Here is a 23,932-nt window from a genome sequence, read left to right on the forward strand (position 1 = left end):
TACAGCACATATTACTATACATTTGCAGCAGGTATTGCAGTCTGTTGTTTAATCATCAACTCATTCAAATCAGTACTAAGACCCTAATAGATGCCTTCATTCAACAACTCACTCAATATCGAACACCAACATCGTCATGTGTATCTTTATCACAATAATAACTACGTTTTACAAAAACACAGACAAAAAATGATTGATAAAGTGTATGCTGCATATTTTACCATACCACATATTGACTACGATACAAAAAGCACAAATTGTTGTTATAGTGATTTATAAGTGTGCATAGAGTGTGGCAATCTTTCTTGTAAGTAAGTAAGTTCTTGTATGGATTTGTGATTTTCCAATACCAGTAAACTAATGTTGCCTTTTATTCTATCAAATTCTAGAACGAATGTCCTTAGAAAGCTATGTTAAACTCGCACTATCATATGTCCATGTTCAGTGAATTCAGGGTCAAAGCCCTAATATTGAATATATTAAAAATCCTTTCCTGATAAACTTTAATCATTTACAGAACAAAGGCAAAGGCTCGAAAACCCCTCTCCTAGACGGTGCATAACCATTACCTTGAATATAGAGCTGCTTTTACCTTATTCATTATACACTTTGTGCTGTAGTTCCTTTGGTAACCTTTCGACTGATTGATACACGATAAACAAGTAACTTTTAGACTTGTATGTTTTTAAAAAGTATTAGAACAAAATGATGTTGATTTGGTTTCATAATTGTTAAACTTTATTTTAAGTCATGAAACACATTTACGAAGGGAAAATAAACAGGCAATGTGCATATTGATTGCAAGTTTAAAAGTTGAATACGAATGTATTATTTAGTTGAAGAAAATTGATAAATTGTTTCTGCGACAGCTAATGATTTAAATCGAGAAAGTATTCGGACAATCCCCAGGATTATAATTTAGTATGGCAAACGCGCGTTTCGTCTACATAAGACTCATCAGTGATGCCCAGATCAAAACAGTTGGAAGGCCAAAAAAGTACAAAGTTAAAGAGCATTGAGGATCAAAAATTCCTAAAAGTTGTGCCAAATACGGCTAAGGTAATCTATTCCTGGGATAAGAAAAACCTTAGTTTTTCGAAAAAATTTAAGTAAAATTTAAGTAAATTTATATAATTTATAAAATAATAGAGGAAGTCAAATTGTGCTTTGTTTTATTTAAGCCGTATGACTTTTGAATTAGTTGGTAATTATGTTGTTAAAATATTAATTACTACTAATTTGTGTTTACACACTCACAAAGTAATATAGTTTGATATTCTCTAAAAGACATGCGTAAATAAAAAAAAATTTATTTAACCTTATCATTAATCTTTTGCACTGCAGATTTACAATTATTGTCAGTTAATCTTTAAGTAGCGTTTTCGTGTACATTAGTATACAAATGCAGAAAACACCATGTGCACTTTAAGAACATATGCTACTTGCAAACGATTACAAATGACTACGTCAGTGTTACGTCACACGCGATAAAGATAAGTGACTGTTGCAAGACTGGATTAGAATATTCCATTTCAGACAATTGATCAACGCTATCATCACTTCCTTGATAACATGTTTAATGAGAGTGTCTTTCGTTTTGTTTAACACATTAGGAAAACGTTTTAGATAGTTATTTAGAATCAAATGCATATGATCTTTGTCGAAAACACTAACAGTGAATTTAACTATAGGTAAACTACTGTTACCTGTTTAATACAGTGCAATACAAAGTAGTTTTATTCATAATCTAACAATACGTTTTATTTATTACCGTTTCAAGTACTTAGTACATGTTTTTCACATGTCTCAGTCAATAAAAAATATGCATTAATGTGATAAGAAATGTAGCAAATAAACTTAAAATAGATACCAGGACTAAATTTAGTATACGCCAGACGCGCGTTTCGTCTACAAAAGACTCATCAGTGACGCTCGAATCTAAAAAAAAGGTAAAAAGGCCAAATAAAGTACGAAGTTGAAAAGCATTGAAAAGCAAAATTCCTAAAAGTTCCTAACATCTATAAAAAATTTAATTTGTCTTCAACTAAGACCACAAGAACTCTGACATTCAGGGTCATCCTAAGGGATTTGGAAAACAGTGCAAAATATTTAAAAAAAATGTCGCATGCATTCTAAAACTTCAGACATTTAAGTGAAAATATAATAAATTAACATGAATAGAATAATAAGAAACCACCATCAATTGATTATAAATAAGTAACTGCGACAAAGCTTACGCAATTCACACCTTAACCCTAATATTTTGCGTGTTTTTAATTACATTTTGCTTGTTACAAGAAATTGTTGACCACTTTTCTAAGCTAAAAATCAGAGAGAAATAGTTTTAAGTATTAAAACAACTGATATCATTACTTTAGTTATTCCTCGTGTTTATATTTTAGTAATAAAATGAATTGTAGTTCAAAATTAATTCTTCGTAAAATTAACGACATAATGTAATGGATGATGTAATGCCAATCAAAAGTTATCAATTGCATGAAAGCCGAAACGTCCAACGAAAATGTCAGCAGTACTTTTATTAAATGCTGCAAGGAAAAGATTAAACAAACAATTTTCCATACGCTTCATGACCTATGAAAATTGTATGACTGATTAAATGTCACTTCGTCTTTATTAATAGAATGCACGGCAATGCATCCATCATATTTCTGACAGCGAACTTTTAGCATTACTACATCATGTATATCTATACTGCACTACAAATCAGTTTCTGTCATGTACTTTTAAATGCAAAATAAAAAGAATAACAATATATGTGAATGTGTGTACTCTTTCTGCATGTTTATATCATGTCGATCGTTAAAAGATGTCAAATAATAACTCACTTTATCGGCAGTTGGGACATATACAAAGAAGATGTGGTATGATTGCCAATGAGACTGTCCACAAGAGACACATTTTACCTTTGATATTAATGCTTAATATTTTTTAAAGTCAATCATTCACGTGTATTTGACGTGCATTTATAATTATTTGGCAGTTTGAGGCACTTATCAGTTATCAGTTAAAGAGTTCCATATGAAAAAAAAAGGTAAAAGTTTTGGCGTGTCCTGAAAAATGTATATTTTCATTTGTATTTCGTATTTGATCATACCGCTGTAGCGGTGCGGATTAGTGGGATAAGCGTATCCTTTTAATCATGGCGCAGCTGTTCATACGTGTGTTTATTTAATACTAATTCAGTTTTAACATTAAAAGCGTTAATACCTGTAATGAAAATAAAATGAGTGGCAGTTACCAAAAGGACAATCAAATTCCTTTAGTCGGGAACTGCCTTGTGAACTTTTAGAACATATGCTACTTTCAACGAATACCTATGATACTTCTGTTTTATGTCCCACTAAACATATACAAGCAACTGTAATGGGGATTGAAGTGGGATTAGCGTATCCTTTTATCCTGACCATGATGACACATTTGTTGTTAACAATATGTATTTATTTCCTACTAATTCAATGCTCGCATAAAAAGCGTTTATCCCTGTAGTGGAAAAAGCGGGGGGTATACCAAGGGGGCTATCAAAAACCATTTGTCGAAACAAGACAGATGACACCATCACTACAATGACTTTTAAATTGAGAATTTAACATTTCTCTCAATAATTAATGGATATTGCTTGAAGGACCTTTAAAGCATTAGTCATATGGCGAAGAAATAAAGGAAAAAAACTTTTCCCTAAGGTTTTGTTGTATATAGCTTTGTGAAATTTTGTGTCTAGACCGTAATTCTTATAGATAGTTGTAATAAAGCATTCGCTTTTATAATGTATTCATCGGTGTAAAAATTTGAATAAAAAAATAATGTGCAGTCAGACGACTCAACTGCGGTTTTAAGATTTGAAAACTTATGTCAATTGAATTGAAAAACAAATAATTTGTGTTGATAATTGTTGCATAAGTATGTGATGTCCTTTTCCATATCCATGCTGGGCAATTCTAAGTGCATTCAAGTGTCAAACATAATACAATAAACACTAGTAACGCATGAATTGAAATAAGCTGAATCCCGATAGGTAACTAATCAGAAATAGGAAATAAAAAATATCAATATTAAAACATTAACGTTTGTAATAGTGGGAAAACATATCTTCACTGTTGATTTTAGGAATTTGATATAAAGTTCCGGTTATATCCATATTTCAAGTTTGGTAAGATAAATGAGATATATGAAGTTGCTTGAATGTAAGTTACAGACTGGCAGCACATCAGCCTTTAACTGAAAGTGACGTAATCCACCATTTTCTACATTTGAAATTGCCCGTACAAAGTCAGAAATATGACAGTTGTTGTCCATTCGTTTAATGTTTTTTTATCATTAAATTTTTCCATTTGATTAGGGACTGTCTGTAAGATTTTTTTCTTGGAGTTCAGTATTTTTTTTATTTTATATTTTACTTCACATTGAAATACTGACTAAAAAAAATATGATACAGAGCAGTTTCCTGGTTTTTTTGTCTTATTATAAAGAGACATGATACATAAAGTTATATACGATGTGTTTTACAAATAAAATCAAGCAAACCAGAACAATCGTCGTTTTATGGTAACTAATGCTAAGTCAATAAAAAGGCATGGCATTTTGACGCCGAACAATACTGTGATGTACCCAGTTAACTATTCGTATACAAACAAATATTTAAAATAGTTTTTACATTACGCAAGACTATTTTATTAATGATTATGTCCACTTGGATCTCGTGTCGTTTTACGTTGATATAATCGTTTCCGGTGCGATTAAAAAATATTTCCCATTTAGATGTATAATCATGCACAAAACGGAAGTACTGATAACTATTGAATCAAATGCTGCACTTTAAACACAAAAACAATACAATCAAATATCTGACAAATGGAGAAAACAAATAAATATTGTGTACTTTATGTGCACTTCACAAACACAAGAGTTATAAAATCAAAAGTAAATTCATTATACAATCAGTGACTTGGGTACCCTTTTATGTAATATTTTTTTATAAATTCATGTTATGTATCTCACAAAAAAAACCCTAAAAACTATGTTAAAGAATTCATCAATTATGTATGCTGACCGCACAAAAACTGGTTACGCTTTCGAATAACAAGTAACCGTTGCTTTTTTCGTCGTATTTCATTCCAAACAAGTTATATTCTATATTGATCAAATGCTGCATACACGCATTTTCAATTCCTTCACAGGGTTCATGGTACATTTAAACTTGATGTTATGTCCAGAATATTACACCCGCACCAAATTGTCTACGAACTACTAGTAACATTAAAAAGACAAATCGGATTAACATTCGTTCGATCGGCCTCTCCAATTTTAAACGACATTTTAATGAACTATTTCCCATATAACATAACGTAAAAAAAGAGTGGTTTTTTTTCAATACGCAATTTATTGTATTGGTAGAGTAAGAGGGTATGCAGAGGTTATACTGAAACATTAAGTCGAAAAAAAATTGTAATGAGAATTAAACTAAGCTTCAGTGTTTGTTTTTTTACTCTTAATACAGCCATATGTATCTAGTTTCACCGGGTTTTCTGTTCCATATGTATCTAGTTTATGTATTGTGTTCTGGATAAGGCCTCTTTTTTTATACTTATCATTGGTTGCCATGGGTTGTTTTCTGCTCTTTGGTCTAGCTGTTGTCTCTTTTACAAATTACCCGTCTCCATTGTATGTTGTATATCATGCTCTTCAATATGCATTTTTGCATTCTCTGATCAAGATTTTAAAAAGTAGTGTTGACTTTTGAAATAAACAGTTTAATCCTGCACCTTATCAATGTGTCTGTTTTAGTTATTGAAGAGTTTTGAGGCAAAGACTATACTTGAGCTATTTCATACTCATTTCCATCTTATTATTCTAAAAATGTAATACCTTTTCCTAATTATTATTTCGCGGTCTCTAATATAAAAGTATAAATATTTTTCATATGTCTACATCCTGACGGATTAACGGCATAGTACATGAGTAACATTACATAATTACAATGTATTGACTTTGTCCTTTTGTCGTAAATGGATGCAATTCATTAAGTCAGATTTATTGTATAGAAACGCCATGGAAAGAATAATCAAATGTTATCTGAATAGTATATTTACGAGTTGTTTATTGCAACCAATTAGGTCACAAAAAACGATTGTACTTGATTGCACTTGTGGTCTGAGTACAGACATAATTTTTTCCGCAGGGTTAATCAGGTAGTTCGTCTTAATGAATATGTAATTGGGAATAAACAGATTTAATGTCATGATAGACTTAGATCAGTCTGACAGACACTTGATGTAAATGTACTTTTGGAATGTTGTTATTATCTTAATACCAAATAGTTCGTGATAGGGAAATGATTCTGTGTTTAACTTTTTGTAAAGAGAGAAAATAATTCCAGCTAGGCAGTGGTATTTACAAAACATACTTATATACTTCAAAATTTACATTGTCTACTGGATGACTGTTAGTCGTTATAGACATCAATAACACATTATATATACGATAACATTTTATTGCTTGAGACAAGAAATAGATGATGGTAGCAAGTGTTTTGCACTTTAGTTTACATAATAGAGAAAATACAAAAGTAAGGAGTTTCCATGAAGTTGTAGTCACATTATTCTCAAAGATAGTATACATGATCGTTACGTTTTTAAAACTGATTCCATAAGAAGGTTTAATCTAGATTTTCTCAACATGTAACTGAGATTGAACGTTTGATGCATAGCCTTCATTGGACTTACACTTTTGGTTTTAAATATTGGTGTTTAGTTTGTGTTAAAAGTATTCGACAATTGAACTCTTGTCCGGCTTTATCTTGTTCTAGTTAAGGTCTTTCCTCTACGCGAGGAAAGACCTTATTGTTTTTCTAATGTTTTTTTTTCTTTTTTTTCTTCCAGCATTTTTTGGCACGCCCTCCTTCCGCTTCTGTTGAAGTTATCAATACCAAAATTGAACTATCAATAGACCTGAACATGAAGTTTTACCCGATGAACTTTTGTAGGATTTCATCATCCCCTTTAGAAGTAATCTCCCTTTTATTGATTTTTTTCAACATGGTCCCCCATAAATGTGTTAATGCATTTTTCTCAAAAAGTATTAGAAATAGAATTGAATTGAAAATGACAGCATGTATAAGAACAGATGGCAATGTTTCTAAACATAAACAACTTATTTGTTATGAACCATTTATAAGGAGTTATTTCCCTTTAAAAATTAAAAATAATTTTTCAAAAATTCTATTTCAAGAACCGGAAGTCATAGAGACTTGGAACCTTCACCAATAATCTTAAATTTATATGACCTTTAATATGCACCCAAGGTCAGAGGTCACCGAGTGCAAAAAAATTACGCTGCAATTTCAAGCTTACATATTAGGAAAACGATAAGACTTTGCTACATACGTACAGCGTATAAATGTTCCTCTTGATGAGCTCTTCATTTCATATAATAACTCCAAAAATGTCCGACAGTCTGTTCAAAAGTTACAACGAGATGGTTCTTAAAAGTATAGTATTTTGTGTATATCTTTTTAAAGGTAACATATATCAACCTACTATAAACTGCAAAGATGATCAGTAATTCAAGACCTTCAATTTGAGGTCAATGTCAGGTCATGACGAAATTTAACCTTGACCCTCACAGTAAACAATGACCTTTACCTTGTGATATTTGAAAGGTCAAGTGGTCTTGAGTTGAATGGTGGTAGTCCCAAGTCTCTACGACTTCCGGTTCTCAAGTTTGGTATTGCATCATATATTTGACGATTATTTGTGACCTTGGTGAACTTTGAAATTGTCCCAATTTTTCCATAATGTTGTTCTTCAGCTGTAGATCATTTATCATTTAACAGATTTGAGATATCTATTGTCGTTTTAGAGATAATGCAGTTTGAAGTTTTGAGAGTGGATACATGTATTTCTGAATCAACAAGAGCTACCACTTATTTTTTTTTAGAAATTGAAGAAGTTAACATATCTATATGTTTGATGGGGTTCGTGTTGTTTATTCTTTAGTTTTCTATGTTGTGTCATGTGTACTATTGTTTTTCTGTTTGTCTTTTTACATTTTTAGCCATGGCGTTGTCAGTTTGTTTTAGATTTACGAGTTTGACTGTCCCTTTGGTATCTTTCGTCCCCCCTTTTTTTGACCAAATACCAAAAACATTCCAGGGAAAAAAACACAAAAAATTAAATTTGAAATTTTCATGTTTTGCATTGACTTTGTAAGTTTCATAACTTCTATTTATATAGTTGATATTGCATCATTTTTTGCACTTTGTCAAAAGGGGTCATCAGATATATCAAATTGAAGGTCTTAATTAACTCTTCTTAAAAATGAAAAAAATCAACCCCCTTTTCATCCCAGGGGGACGGGTGGGGTCATTTCGTGCAAACATTCAAATTTCTCAGATGGTAAGGTTGTCGCATATCAAATGAAAGAACACAAAGCGTACATTTCAAATTTCAAATTGACGTCTCACAAACATGGGTTGGATGGGGTTATTGAGTGCACATTTTTTTTTCCCTTTAAGATAGGGTTGTTGTATATCAAATGAAAGGTCATGATGTGTACATTTGAAATATAAAATTCCCGACCTCCAAATATAAGTTGGATAGGGTTATTAAGTGCAAAAATCAAACTTTCTAGAACATGGCGTTATCGCATATCAAATGAAAGCTCATCTACTCTATGTTACATGTATCATACTTTCGATCTCAAAAATTTAGGCGGATGAGGTCATTAAGTGTAAAAAGCGAAAGGTTTCAGAAGGTATGCTTGTCGTATATCAAACGAAAGATCGTACAAAGAACATTACGAAAATATCACTTTTACAGGAAAGACCTTTCAATTGTTTTACAAACAATTGAGATACTAGTTTGAGTATATGTTGCTTAAACAATGACTACAGCACATCGTGTAGTTTCTATAATTATAAAAGCCGTACAGTACTTTTAAATCAGACGATGCTAAACAATTACTTACTTCATTACTTATGCAGTTTATTTCTATAAAAAAAGTACTCACTACGGGCTTTTCTAGATATTGTTACCTTCAGACGTTCTCCTGGAAATACCACTATATATATAGCCTTTTTTACATATACACCATAACATTTTATATATAAATAGAATACCAAACATAAAAATTACATAATACTAAAAAATATAACATCCACTTTATTGGATCGTTAGTGATCAGTTTCCTCATAATAATCATATCCCATCTGTTTGATTTTATGAGAAGGAGTTGACATTCTGGACCTTTTTTTTTATTGAAAACTTAATAAAAATCTTAAAAACATGTAGTAAAGGTTCAAACCTATACGTTACCCTAGCTTCAGAAGTTTGTGATTTGCTCTATGTCTCTCTCTGTTTCCATAGAGGCTAAATCTCTATATATATTAATACTATTGATGATGATAATGATGATCAAAAAAAATAATTGATATTGTAATGTAAACACAATTTTTCCAAATTATCTGTCATCTACAAAATTATCACTTAAATCTCTATAATACTAAGGAATACCTGTTCCCTATCGGTTAATTTATTTCAGACACCTAGAACAGTAATTGTTGTCAATATAAATATAGTGTTAAAATAACATAAAATAAATTCACATTGATTCCACAGACACGTATTCTTAAAGCAATTCGTCCTTCATGACTGGTTACTTTAATTTGTTATCGAGTTAATGTGATGATATTATACACTCAACAGATCCTTAAACCAATTAAGGTTTAACCATAATGGGAAACCACCTTGTATTTTCAAGTATAATTGCTTTGGGGAAACAAAATTGATAACAGTGCACTTTGCAAATGAAATCTCTTTTCTATGAAAATAAAAAAAAAATACAAAAACATTCAAGTTCACAGACAAATCCGATGTATGGAACACGGCTATTAATTTGTCAGTTGACGTTTTTTAAACGTCATGATTTACATGGAGAATTAACATAACGAAGAAAAAACGAAAATAAATCACTGTTTACTTCTGAATGAATAAAAAGTCCTTGAAAAAAAACCAGTATTAAGTAGGTTTATTCATTAAGATTCTGACAAAATCAACAGGTCCTGAATTCTCGTTTTGTTAAAAAAAATCTTAAATGTTTGATTTTGTTTAAAGGTTATAATTTAACCACATACTGTACTTTTATATACGATGTGCACCGATTCCAGAGATACAATTACTAACTGAAATCCTTAAACTCCAAAATTTGCAAAAGCCACTAACAATGTGCAAAGTTGATATAACACAAACTGTTTAATAAAGCGTAGCATTGTACTCTGATTGTGGACTTTTACATTGTCGCTTAGAACGTTCATAATTATCGTGTTAACTTATTTGAAAACGAATGAAGTATACACTGCTAAACGTTGAGTAGCCATCATTCTCCCACATTTAACAACTAATGTTCACAAACAAGGGAGATGACTCTTTTGCAAATTATAAAACTAAAACCACAGTTAGCATATTACATGGACAACATAGCATTATAAAGCTGATAGTTAATTTAAATTCGTTTCTTTTTAAAATTGTAACCCAATGATATTAAAAACCATTTTCTTGTATAAATCTTGCAATTTGTTAATCGTTTGAATGTGACATAGATACAGGGTATGTGATACAGATGAACAATGTTGGTGTGCAACAATAAATAACTCAAATTGAATCATGAATCTAAAATCACAGTATGAAAGGCTGTTTGATTGTTAAACCATACTTATATTATTATGTACAGCTCCTGGTCATATTGTATCAATAAATCTATTTGGATATCAATTAAATATTTACATTTTAAATAATATCATACATTATGTATAGAATATAACATGCCCTTTTTCATATTGGCTCTAGTATCATTCCAAAACTCTTATATCGGTCTCGAGGCTTTAACCGAGGGACGATATAGGTGGTCGAGGGATGAACCAGGGTCAATACGGGAAAAACATGTTATAATCTATTTATCAGTTTTACAGGAAAGAGGGGGGAAAAGTTCACTTATTACAATTTAATGAAACAAACAGGTAAATCTTAAAAACAATTACAAAAGTTTTATCACATTTCTAAAATTAAAAATTGTTTATAATCCAGGTACTTTGGATAACTATTGTATGCACATTGAACGACAAATTTATGTGACGTATATAATTTTTCTGACGTCAGACACTCAAATCAATCCATGTGTTCGTAGATAGTAGATGTTGTTGTGTCCTGTTAAATTGTTATACGATGATGACTGATGTTCCCATATTTTGACTATTTTATTGATTGTGACTGTTTATTTAACGCATCATGTAAATGTAACGGAATTTGATGAGACTGTTATTAAAGTGAGAGGGTTAGCGCTATAGAACCAGGTTTAATCCACAATTTTCTACATTTGAAAATGCCTGTACCAAGTCAGGAATATGACAGTTCTTGTCCATTCGTTTTTGATGCGTTTTGTTTTTTGATTTTGCCATGTGATTATGGACTTTCATATTTTAATTCACATTTAATTAATATCATTTACTCCACAGAAATTTATTGTCCCGTTTCCACCTTTTTTTAGAATATGGCAATACACAAAAGCGAGAATTTTGGAATATGACAATACACAAACGCGAGAATTTTGGAATATGACAATACACAAACGCGAGAATTTTGTACCATCATTGTTCGCCATTGTCGTTAAGGTCGTAATGACGTCATGGCATTCGGAGAGCACAATATCAATATACTCGTTTTTGCCCCGAGCAATTTTGAGGTTATTGCATATGCAAAACCTAAGGTATACATAACAAATATGTTATAAATAGAGATCTATGATACTTATACTTGATTAAGTTAACGAATAGTTAATCACTTTCTGACTACCTACATCTGACATGTATTTCATTGATACCTCTAGTACTACATTTCTTGTACTCAATAGAAGTTAATGATTTACAACTTAACAGCTAGATACATTGTCAAAATGAAATATCTTCTTTTTTTAATTGTGCTGATGTCACAACCACTTGAAATAATAAAGAAACAAAAAAAAAATACCCTCAACCCAAATGTTTGAAAAAACTAGCATAGCAGCAAGTTGAACTCATATATCAATCATCAGGGGGAAAAAAATACATTTTACGATTATATGCATTCGGTACATGACACATAACTCTGTATTAATCTCCGCCTTACACTATAACTCCATACATGTAGAGAAATACGAGTATTGACGCAAGAGGTGTATTTTTGCGTTCAGCTATTCCATGTTTTCGATGACAAAAAGTACTTGGACGATGCTATGTGTTATTTAATCTAAATTATTTCTAACATTTGCATGTTAGCGCTACACCCTGGTGTTTTCCACTTGACGTCACAGTAACGTTATGTCATCACGCTTACGTGTATAGAAAATAATCTGAAAACTATCATCTGTTTAAAAAGTCTATAATATTGGGAAAATAATGGTTGCGTTTCATTTTTTATTAGGTTTCCCTGTTTTAAAATGCCAAATAAGCCTTGCAATGTGCGGTATACGTTATATCATTTGGTTGAAAGATACTGCATATTGAATTTTACACTTGTTAATCAATAAACTTCGACTTTAAAGTAAAATGCAATCATACATATTTTTACTTGTATCTGCACTTCCTTTGGCTGAATTAATAACACGATTACTCGATATGGATAGCATCATCCTTATGAAATTGGCCGATAAGAATCAAGCTGTTTCAAGGTATTTACATCATACTTAATTGAAATAGAAAGCGAAAAATAATATACATACATGTAAAGGAATAAATCCCTATAAAATATATTAAAAAGGTCACTTACCTAGCACAATTATCAATAAGTCAGCGATCGCTAGACTAAACAAGTATAAGTTTATTGTCGTGTGCATGTACTTGTTTCGGCGGATGACAAAACAGGTGCTTAAATTTCCCACCACACCGGTCACAAAAATCACAACATAAATACAAGTTAGCGAAAATGATGAAAACAGATCCTTCTTTTTGTGTCCTAATTTTTGAACTATATAATTTATTAGATCAGCATCAGTAAGATTTATCAATCTGTGGTCAGTGCAGTTTCCGCGGGAACAGTTAGAAACATAGTCATCCAAGTTTAAATCCAAAGTTGCTAAACTTTCCATGTTCTTTGATTTATTCAGTCCCCTACGTTACTCCTTCACATCTTTTATATACCTGAAATGTAAACCATAGTATGGCATTACAATGTTCTATACACTAGCTTCTTACCAGTAACAAATTGGTAAATATTGATCAAAGGTTTATATTAGAAAGTATTCAGAATAATGACAAAATTATGTATTTTACAATGTTTCATCCTACCAAATAATTAATTATATGTTATTATATATTTACAACACGTGGAACAAGCTTTGTATTAGATTTCCGTTTACAAGAAGAAAGTGATATTACAACATAGAATCAACTCCTACACAATAGTTTAATTTGTAAATATCCTTCATTCATCGTAAGCCATTGGCAGTCGGATACCTTTGTATCAATAATCTTCACAGCTGTTTCGGTAATCAAATGTTTTTAATTATTCAATTTCATGTAAAATAATTCAAAAAATCTGGCAATGTCAGATAAATGCATCATCTTTGCTTCGAAATAAAGAGATAATATCAGAATTAACAGTTTGATGTGAAAACGATATTTGAAGATTGTTATCCGTGTAGCTAAACAAGTTATGTTTGTTTTTACAAACTGAAGAAGATATCATTTAAATGTCTTTCTTATTGTTTTTTTTAGGTGATACGATAATACTTATCAATGAATCGCAATAAATTAAAAGCACTATTTCATACTTCATGTGTAATAATGTGCATACCTCATTAATTTATCTCCAGTCGGTTCATCAAAAACACATCATATTCAAATATTTGTAAACAATAAAATAACAAATACAAAATTTCAACCCTGGTATCTATGATGAGTTTATTTTCAATGATGATACTTTTTATCTCTTAAACTGATAAATCGAGACAACAGTTGTTTATCGATGTTAAATCTCAGAAATCGATAACGAAGAAAAATGTCGATAACAAATACAAACTGAGTGAGAAGAATGAGTTAAAAAGGGATCGAGACAGAGAAGCAATCGTTGTCGTGCCAAGCAAACCTATATTCGTAACTTCAATATTGAAAATAGGAATTAAGCTTCTGAAAGATTCGAAAAGATAAAATGACGATAACATTATGGTAATCTTGACAAATAAAAAACTTGTAAAATAATTGTTGGAGATTAACAGTGAAGAGTTTAGTGTTGAAATATTTAAATAAGAATTCAACTCAAAAGTTAGAATTTCAATATTGATTATTTTGGTTAATTAATGAATAGAATAATATTTTCCGTCAAACTATTTCAATTAAATTCAAATGTTTTGTTTCTCTCTTGAATTTTTTTACTTTTAGCTATTCCACTGTAAATATCATAGATATCAGAATATTTGATATATCTATTAATATGACTTTATAGATGGTTATACTTAATTGCTATATTACAAAATTTTCCTTTGATCTTACTGACTGATCAGCTCAGTAGAATGATGTACACATTCATCGCTATAAACTAAGGGCAAAGTGTTCTTGTCAATTAAATTCACATCGTCATCATCTGTAAAATAGCGATAAACAGATTAGCATTGGACATATCAACTCGATTGCTTTTCTCACTTTTTTCCGTACTGGCTCAAGCGAAAAAATCAATCTCGTTGACATGACCCCCGATAATTTATAATTATAGAAACTCCTTTGGTGAAATTTCATTTATATGCAATTTTAGTTAGAAGTGTCAATATACGGAGTATATATATCTTGGATAGACAAATGATCAATGCCTCAGTTTTTAAGTACATTCATTCTTTTGAATTGAAATCAAAAAGGCAGACTTTTCTGTTACCACTATTCCTCACTGTAGTTAAAATACAATCGTGACTGTGCATTATTACAAAAAGCCATACAAATGCCCATTTTAGTATGGATGTATTGCAGCATGAAAAAAGTTCAAGTTGTCATATATAATTAACCCCAGTCAGCCCTAGACATAACTTAAAATGATCATAAAGCTTCAAAATTCTGTATCAGTTTGATGTGTTGATATTAGATGAGTCATTGACATTTTAAGTAGAACTAGAACACACCCATGATGTCGCGGGTCCCGTGACTGAATTAAAGTATATAAAAATGCGTAAGCCTTATTTTGGTATTGGTATTGTCATCTGATAGAATCATACCGATTATAAGATACACAGTTTTCTCTGCTTTTCTGTTTGAACCCGTCGACCTGGAACTTATCAATTATTGGTAATATTAATTATTTGGAAAACAAAAGGTCCTGGAATGGAGTATCTTTTAATCAACAGCATTGTCCTATATTATTTATAATTAAAGTTGAATTCTTATATTCGCTGTTTTATGTCATGTCCGCTACCAAATTGAAAACTGTACCTATACGCCTTATTTCAAGTCCAAATGTTTAGTATTCTTATTGGTATCTTAAAAAGTCTTACTGATTAAAATAATGCACAATAGGGAACAATTTGACCCTGTGATTATGACCCGTGTATATAACAAAATCCTATAAAATACACTGTCTGGTGGTGCAAATTGAAAACTGTACCTCTACGCCTTATTTCAAGTCCAGATTTTTAGTATTCGTAATATTGTTATCTTAGAAAGACTTACTGATTTAAATACTACACAATAGGGAACAATCTGATCCTGTGATTATGATCTGTGTATATAGCAAAATCCTATAAAATACACCGTTTGGTGGTGCGCCTATCAGATGCTGAACGTACAGATAAGGTAACACACCCAGGCGTGATATCGCGGGTCCGTGACTGAATTAAAGTATATAACTATGCGCAAGCCTTATTTTAGTATTAGTATTATCATCTGATAAAGTCATGCCGATTATAAGATACACAGTTTTCTCTGCTTTCAAATCTTTCTGTTTGAACCCGTCGAACTGGAACTTATCAATTGTTGGTAATATTAACTATTTGGAAAACAAAAGGTCCTGGAATGGAGTATTTTTTAATCAATAGCATTGTCCTATATTAGTTATAAATAAAGTTGAATTCTTTGATTCGCTGTTTTACGTCATGCCCGCTAACAAATTGAAAACTGTACCTATACGCCTTATTTTTAGTCCAGATTTTTAGTATTCGTATTGTTATCTTAGAAAGTCTTACTGAATAAAATACTACAATAGGTAACAATTTGACAATTTAGTAGTGTCAACCCTGTGATTATGACCTGTGTATATAGCATATTAATCCTGAATACACCGTTTGTTGGTGCGCCTTTCAGATGCGGAACGTACAGATTAGGTAATAGGTAACAGGTGAATATACTATTGGTATCGGTATCGGACTCGACCCGGAACTTCTTAATTATTGGCAATATTAATTACGTGGACAACAAAAGGGCCTGGAGTGGTGTAATTTTTAATCTACACCTTTGTACTATATTAGTTATATATAAGGTTGAATTCTTTGATTCTTCTTTTTTACGTGATGACGGCTGACAAATTGGGCCTCGTAATTTTAGTATTATAGATACAATGGGACGCCGGAAGCAACAGCTCATATTTGATTTCAACTACTCTAAAAGTTTGACATACACTTTAGAAAAACACCTCCAGTTTAAAGTTACGGAATGACAGCTTGCAGAATTCAAGGAATCTTTATATGTGGTTTAATGGTTTTCAAAAAGACAACTTGTATTCATACTTTTAAAATGCTAATCGAAGTCTGCCTTAGATTGACAGATTAGCGCAAAGGTTAAAAAAAACTCGGTACGTAGTTTGCATTTAAGGGTATTAACAAATTGACCATTATATTTTAATCATTATAGATAGAGAAAGTCTTGCAGGGATAGCATTGTAATAAATTATTATATCCGCCTATGGTACATTTGGACCAGATGTCAGCTGAGTTATAACCTTCAAATGACGAGTGTTGTCAATACGAAATTGACAACGGGAATGGGGAGTATGTCAAAGAGACAAGAATCCGACCAAGGAGAAGTTTACAGCTGAAGGCTACCAATGGGTTTTCAACGAAGTGAACATCTGACACCCGGAAGTGGTCCTCAGCTGGCACCTAATTAAAATTATGTACTATGTTCAGTGAATATGGACGTCACACTACACTCCGAAACATATGAATGAACTAACATTTAAGTAACATATAAGACTAAAAAAGGCCAGTGGCTACTGACTTGAGATTGGCGCGAAAATGTGGCGGGTTGTGTGTTTTGTATATAAATGAAATAAATTGAGAAAAAAGTTTCAATGGCACAAAATTTTCAGTCTTCCTTTAGTTCAAAAAATAGGGCAAATAAAATAAATTTGTCAACCAACTGTTTATAGAGATTTTGCTCCTTTTTCTTTTCTTCTTTTCTTGCATTTTATCTTGAAAACTACAATTGATATAGAGTTTTTTTTCTGAAATAGCAATATTATCTACGAGACAAGATCTACTTGTAGGTTAACATAGTAACTTGCGTCAGTCAACCTCCTTATAAGTTATTGTCTTTATAATGTTTTTTTTTTCAATTTTACATATCTCTTTAAACTTATAGCAAAATAAGACGTATGTGTTATATGATTTATTGCCCTCAACGTGTGTTTTGCAAAACACATAGAACACGAAAAAAATGACAAGACAAGAACTATAATTAAGCTTGAATTATCAGTTAATCTCTTGTATATTTTATTGCCTTAAATGATAAGTATGTGTTACTCCCTTTTTTACACTATTGGTGAATACTACAGTAGAAAGGAACTGTAAGTGACACAAATGATCCACAGATAGAGAATTAATTTCAGAGGTGACTCGTATCCTGGTCTATAATAATTGAGAGAGTGCATAGTTGAAATTTCATCAACACATTTGATAGCAACACAGGTCTTTTATTGAGTGGCGTATATTTGGTGTGGATATTTCTCAAAGAAAAATCTTTGGTATCGTTCGCCTCTCTTTTCAAAGCAAGCTTAAATTTAAATCAAAATGATATGAAAACAAAGAGTTTATATGGTATAATTGCCAATGAGACAAAAATATTTTATGAGATCTGAACTTTTAATGAGCTAAGTCAACAATAAGAGATTCAAACATGAAGTGGGATTTCTCAGTTAAAAGTATCATATATGACTGCAGGGGCCCTTTATGGCAAGGTCAAATATAATGCATATGTAAATAAATAAACTCATCAAAGATATCAGGACTAAACTTGTATATACGCCAGACCCGCATTTCGTCTACAAAAGACTCATCAGTGACGCTCGAATCCAAGAAAGTGAAAAAAGGCCAAATAAAACAAACGAAAAAGCTTGATACACACAATTTCTTAGTAAATGCGTTGAAGCGTAATTATAAGAATTAAATGGCCTTTTGTTATTTCATTGCCTTGTAAAACATTCATTTTGCGCACATAGTTAGAACAGAGCGCTTCATTAAAATGTTCTTTTAGTCAACAGTTTGTCTTTCAAATACATATACAAAAAGAGGCATTCAATTTGAAAATAAAACGATCATTTACGGAGTTTTAATTATGGCCTTATGATTAGTCAATTAGAATCAAAGGTTATTAACACTAAAGAAGTACATTTTCATCACATGGTTATCAGATATATCAAGCTTTAATTATATCAGCCGTTTTCAAGGAGAGTGTTTTTTAAGCTCCAGTCAATCTTATTAATAGCATAAAAATAAATTGCCTCTCTTGTCAAAGAATCAATATCAATACCCCAATACACAGTACTAAAGAACTAAAAATGGCTATGTTTAAAAAAACAAACTTTTTTTTATATCAATTGATACATTGTTTTTGTTTAAAAGATTTTCTATATAGTTTAGATAAGTCTCTAATGAATTAAATATTATGTATGGGCTTTGCTCAATGTTGAAGGGTACAGTGACATTTTATCTTACATTTCTGTGGCATTTGTTCTCTTGTGGGCAGGTGTTTCATTGGCAACTATACCACATCCTCTTGTTTATAAGAAAGTCCACGATGGACTCAAACAAGTTACATTGAATCAATCATCTTTCATGCATGTGTAACCATTAGTTGAGTAAACAAATATACTATAAACAAAGGAAAACATTGTTTGGAATCAGAGTCAAGTAAACATTCAAATAATACCGGAAGTAATATTTTATCAAACCGGAGGTAATAAATGATCTCACTCATTTAAAAACAAATTTATAGAAACCATATATGTTTGGAATCAGCGTACAATAAGATATCATTAATCACTAAAAAACGACTTTTGATATTTTCATATTTAAATAGATCTTTACGGGTGGAAAGACCTTCATTGCTTTTTGGACCATTGGTTTTTAATTTTACTTTGCATTGGTTTATCAAATCATTAGAAGAATATTAAAGTCCATAAACAAAACTGACTTATTAACCAGATTGCAAACATTTCGTATAATTGGTGTTGATTTGTTTACATATTTTAATAAGACATCAATGCCCTGCTGATATATCATGTGACAAGCTACAACACGCACAAGTTTACACTCACTAAGTACATTTGCATTGCACGGTAACTTGATATATCTAATTTTAGTCAGCGGTTCTCAAGGAAAACGTTGGTAATATTCAGTCAATCTAATTAATGAGCGTTAAAATAAATCGCCTTTCTCCGTGGCAAATCAACATCAATATCACAAACACAGTACTAGGTACTGTAATGTCATATAAACTTAGTTAATATGAATGTTTTTAAAAGACAAATTCTATTCATCAGGAAGTCTTTATCTTGTTTTACCTTTATTAAGAACGTTCAAAGCTAAACAAATTTCAGTTCAGGGATGTTTAACTGCATGAACACTTAATCAGGTTAGGAAAGCCCGCTATATGATGTAAAGAGGAATTATTCTGGTTAAGACTGGAATTAAAGCAGAACATGGTAAATAGATATAGTAAGATGCGGTATGAGTGCCAATGAGAAAACTCTCCATCTAAATAACAATTTATAATAGTAAATCATTAAAGTTCAAGGTATGGCTTTCAACACACAGCCTTGGCTCACACCGAACAGCAAGCTATAAAGGGCCCCAACAATTACTAATGTAAAACAATTTAAACGGGAAAACCAAATGCGTAATTTCTACTTATGAAGGCAGTAACCTGTATCATTTGATCCACCAATTGGTTTACGTTATTCAAAATACACATGTCAAGTTCACTGCTTAACTGAAAGTAAAATCTATTGTTTATCATAATTGAAAGCAGTGGTAATCAGATAAAATACACCCAGTTATGCCTAAATGAACACATTTATATTGTTAGATTCGCACAATTTGAAGGTCAATTGTCCCTATTTTGACTGACCATGTGTTTAGAAAGGTTCAGCTAGCTGCATGCCGCTTCCGGATGCGGGAATTTCTCGCTGCATTGAAGACCTGTTGGTGACCTTCTGCTGTTGTTTGTTCTATGCTCGGGTTGTTGTCTCTTTGACACATTCCCCATTTCCATTCTCAACTTTTTTTCACAATTGAGTGCATGTTCTGTCACTTAAGAAGAAAACTTGGCATCTCAATGTTTAGTAAAGGGCTATAATTGATACATATATTGCTATAGATTGTAACTAGAAAATGCCAATTTGTGATTTTCCTGCTTTCAATCCAGTTTAAACAAAGATATCTCTCTATATAAACACCATATAGAGGGTTAGTTCCAAACCTGCTAAAAGGGTGATATTTAAAACTATTTACAAATCTTTATACAAATAAAAAGATAGGTTTCCGATTGGTGACGATTTTAATCAGTTGATTCACAAACTTAAAATAAAACATAATAAGAACCACAATTATATACGTTTTTAAAGAAATGTATATCAGATTTTGATTTTGTGGTTAAGACTTTCACATAAACAAGATTTTGTACAGTCAAACATGTTTTTTCTCTCGATTAAACCCAATGTGAAATAAAATCTCCCACTGATTGCTATATAAGCTAATCTCAAAACACCAAGTAGTATCAATAACTATAAGAAAAACAAGTAAACATGAAATCGCAAAAGGATAATCATTATACTTTCTTTGTATTTGATCAATGTGTTCTGTTTGTTTAGACTGCTAAACTAAATAGTTCCCATGTGGCTATTCATTAACAAAATTAAAAAATGATTATTTTTATTTTATATAAATTGAACCATAGTTTTCGGAAGAAGCTTTATTAGCAAATTTAAATTACTTCTCAAAAGGAAACTCGCAAAAAAAGTTACCAAAAAGCTCATAAAAATTATTTATTCATTATCATCAGTTGAGAAAAACATTTGCGATAAAAAAGAAAATTTAGAAGTAATAAGTAAAAAAAAATAACAAATAGTTATCAAAGGTACCAGAATTATAATTTAGTACGCCTGACTCTCGTTTCGTATAAAAAAGACTCATCAGTGACGCTCAGATCAAAATAGTCAAAAAGCCAAACAAGTACAAATTTGAAGAGCATTGAGGACCCAAAATTCCATAAAGTTGTGACAATGTGACCAAATACAGAAAATGACAAAAGGACACTCAACGTTACACAATAGCTAAATATTGGGTAACCCCTCCATACCCACAAGAAGGTCCGAGTGACATCATGTGTTCCTTGGTTTGTTTTTCTTCGACCCTACTACTGTGGATTCATTTATTTACTTGGGAACCAATTTTCATAGATTGAGGAAAACTTGCACTTTCTGGATATTCGATTTCTTGGTTTTTTTTCAAAAGTTTACATATTTTCATTAAGCAAATGTGTAATTTGTTGATTATTTCAATTTGTGAAGTGTCCCTTTACATTCGAAATCCACAGAAATGGGTACCCAACGAATACTAATTGATATATAGGAAATTTTGTAGGCTTTTCTATACAAATATATATTTAACACAGACTCTAATGTAAACTGTTAGATATCAGAATTCTTAGTCTTGGTTAAATAGTTCAAAAGAACCTTGTTGCATTAGTTTATTAGTTCAAATACAAATGATATTTCCATATAACTATAGTTTGTTCCTAGGAAATCTTAAGCACCCAATTGGGTTAGTATAACATATTATTATAGTTTAATAATATTGGTGATGATTGTTATGTTTATATTTTAGGAGGATCAAGCGCAAATATAAATCTCGGCTGTCAATTCATGTGACATTCCAATCAACGATTTTTAAAGGTGATTTATCTATGACTGTTGTCTATTAGCCCTTTCGCTGACCAAATCAGTCATTGTAGAATATGCTATTTTGACGATTTGTACCTGGCTTATAATTATAAAGGAGAAGATGTTTAATTTTAAAACAGTAACATTTATACAAATTTACAGAACTCTCATGTGTACAACTAATTTGGCAAACAGCATTTTAGTAATATAAAATGTCTTTTAATTGTTACCATTTTCACTTTTAATGGTACTGGAATACGATACTGTATTGCAGAATATTTTGGCATATGTATAGTCTTACAAGCATTTTTAGCTTTCAATGTGATTTTGCATGAACAGTAGTAATTGTATTCAATTTATTAACAATATTGTCTTATTTCGTGATTGTCTCAATCGTACTTGTCCTTCGATATTCGGAACTGTGATATGCCTTGTATCACTCGCTTCGGATACATTTTTTTCTCGACATTGCTGTCGTGTACTTATTGACTAACATAAAATTCAACAGTCTGTACACAAAAATTGTAACCAAAATATATTAATTATTAGGTGACTTACCAAAGTACGTTGAATCTATATATAACATATAAATGATGTCAAGTCAGGTTGTATACTTAGTATAAAATATTAAACACAGGGTACTCATAACAGTAAGTGTATATTGCCCAAAAGCTTTCTCGCCTATTATAAATATTTTTCTTGTTTATCTCCGTACTTAAGTACGTTTCGTTTAGTTCTTGTATGTCATCTAGATTCTTGTTTTGTAATTTCTATTCAAATTTATCTAATTCTTTGTTACTTTCTTCCCATTATAGATATTGAGTATTATTTAAGAACAATGCATACACAAGAAATTTTATTGAAATACATTGTTGACGTTTTTCATATAGCATCTATATAAACCAAGCATCAATTAGCTTTGTTTTCATAGCAAACAACCGCAAGCCACATATAATGGTTACAGACTTTCTTCTGCGATTAGCAATTATATAATAGGCCGGTGAATAGACAAATTATGCCAAATTGGGATGGTCGTTCATCTTCGTTGTCATTAAATAATACACATGCATTGACACCAACAGCAGAATTTAATAAGAGGTTTTATTAATCTAATGACAAAATGAGAATATATATGGTATTTGGCCCAACCTTTTTGGAATTTTGGATCCTATTTAGACGAAACGCGCGTCTGGCGTACTAAATCATAATCTTGGTACCTTTGTTATTCCTCAACAATGAAACATAAATGAAAAATATTGAAGGAGGGAGGTCTTTCTTTGAACAATCCTGACACCCCGAGGTGTGTTCTACGACAAGAAAAACCTTAAAATATGCATTATCTGACTTATATATCGTAAAAAAATATTAATTTTATTAAGATTTGTAAAAGTTAGTATCCTATATTACCGACAACACTAAAGTGGGATATTCCTTTCTATTATGCGTTCAGGTTTTAATATGCCCTGAGGCTCATTTAAAATGAGAAATAAACTCACTAAACAATTTAGATATAAACCTTTTAAAAATTGTTATCCATTCACAATAAAAATATTACTGTAACTGCATAAAGTAAGACACAAATGTATTGTTACCATCCGATAATGATGTATGACAAATACAAGACATATTGTAAGTTATTTATTGAACCACTTAGCTTATGGAAAAGGGGGAGGGGTATGTTATATTTATTTTCTATTTGTTATGTTATTTCTATCGCGGAAAAGTGGTTATTATTTTAACAATTTTTCTTGAAT

The 23,932-nt window shown here is 31.1% G+C and overlaps 1 protein-coding gene across 3 annotated transcripts in view; it reads right to left on the minus strand.

The window, feature by feature from the left end:
- Nucleotides 1-23,932, minus strand: part of LOC134687167 (pyrokinin-1 receptor-like) — a 119,168-nt gene that overhangs the window by 82,572 nt on the left and 12,664 nt on the right. Inside the window, exons 2-3 of one of the 3 annotated variants that reach the window (XM_063547216.1) lie at nucleotides 20,162-20,227; nucleotides 12,813-13,183 (exon numbers count right to left, since the gene is read on the minus strand). In XM_063547216.1, the coding sequence (XP_063403286.1) occupies nucleotides 12,813-13,131 (319 nt within the window). In that variant the 5' untranslated portion in view covers nucleotides 13,132-13,183; nucleotides 20,162-20,227. Of the gene's footprint in view, nucleotides 1-12,812; nucleotides 13,184-13,363; nucleotides 13,397-20,161; nucleotides 20,228-23,932 lie in introns of those variants that run through there. The other 2 variants (XM_063547217.1, XM_063547215.1) reach the window with 2 other exon arrangements.

The sequence above is a fragment of the Mytilus trossulus genome, chromosome 10 (genome assembly GCF_036588685.1).
Source record: "Mytilus trossulus isolate FHL-02 chromosome 10, PNRI_Mtr1.1.1.hap1, whole genome shotgun sequence".
In the NCBI taxonomy this organism is placed as follows: Eukaryota; Metazoa; Mollusca; class Bivalvia; order Mytilida; family Mytilidae; genus Mytilus; species Mytilus trossulus.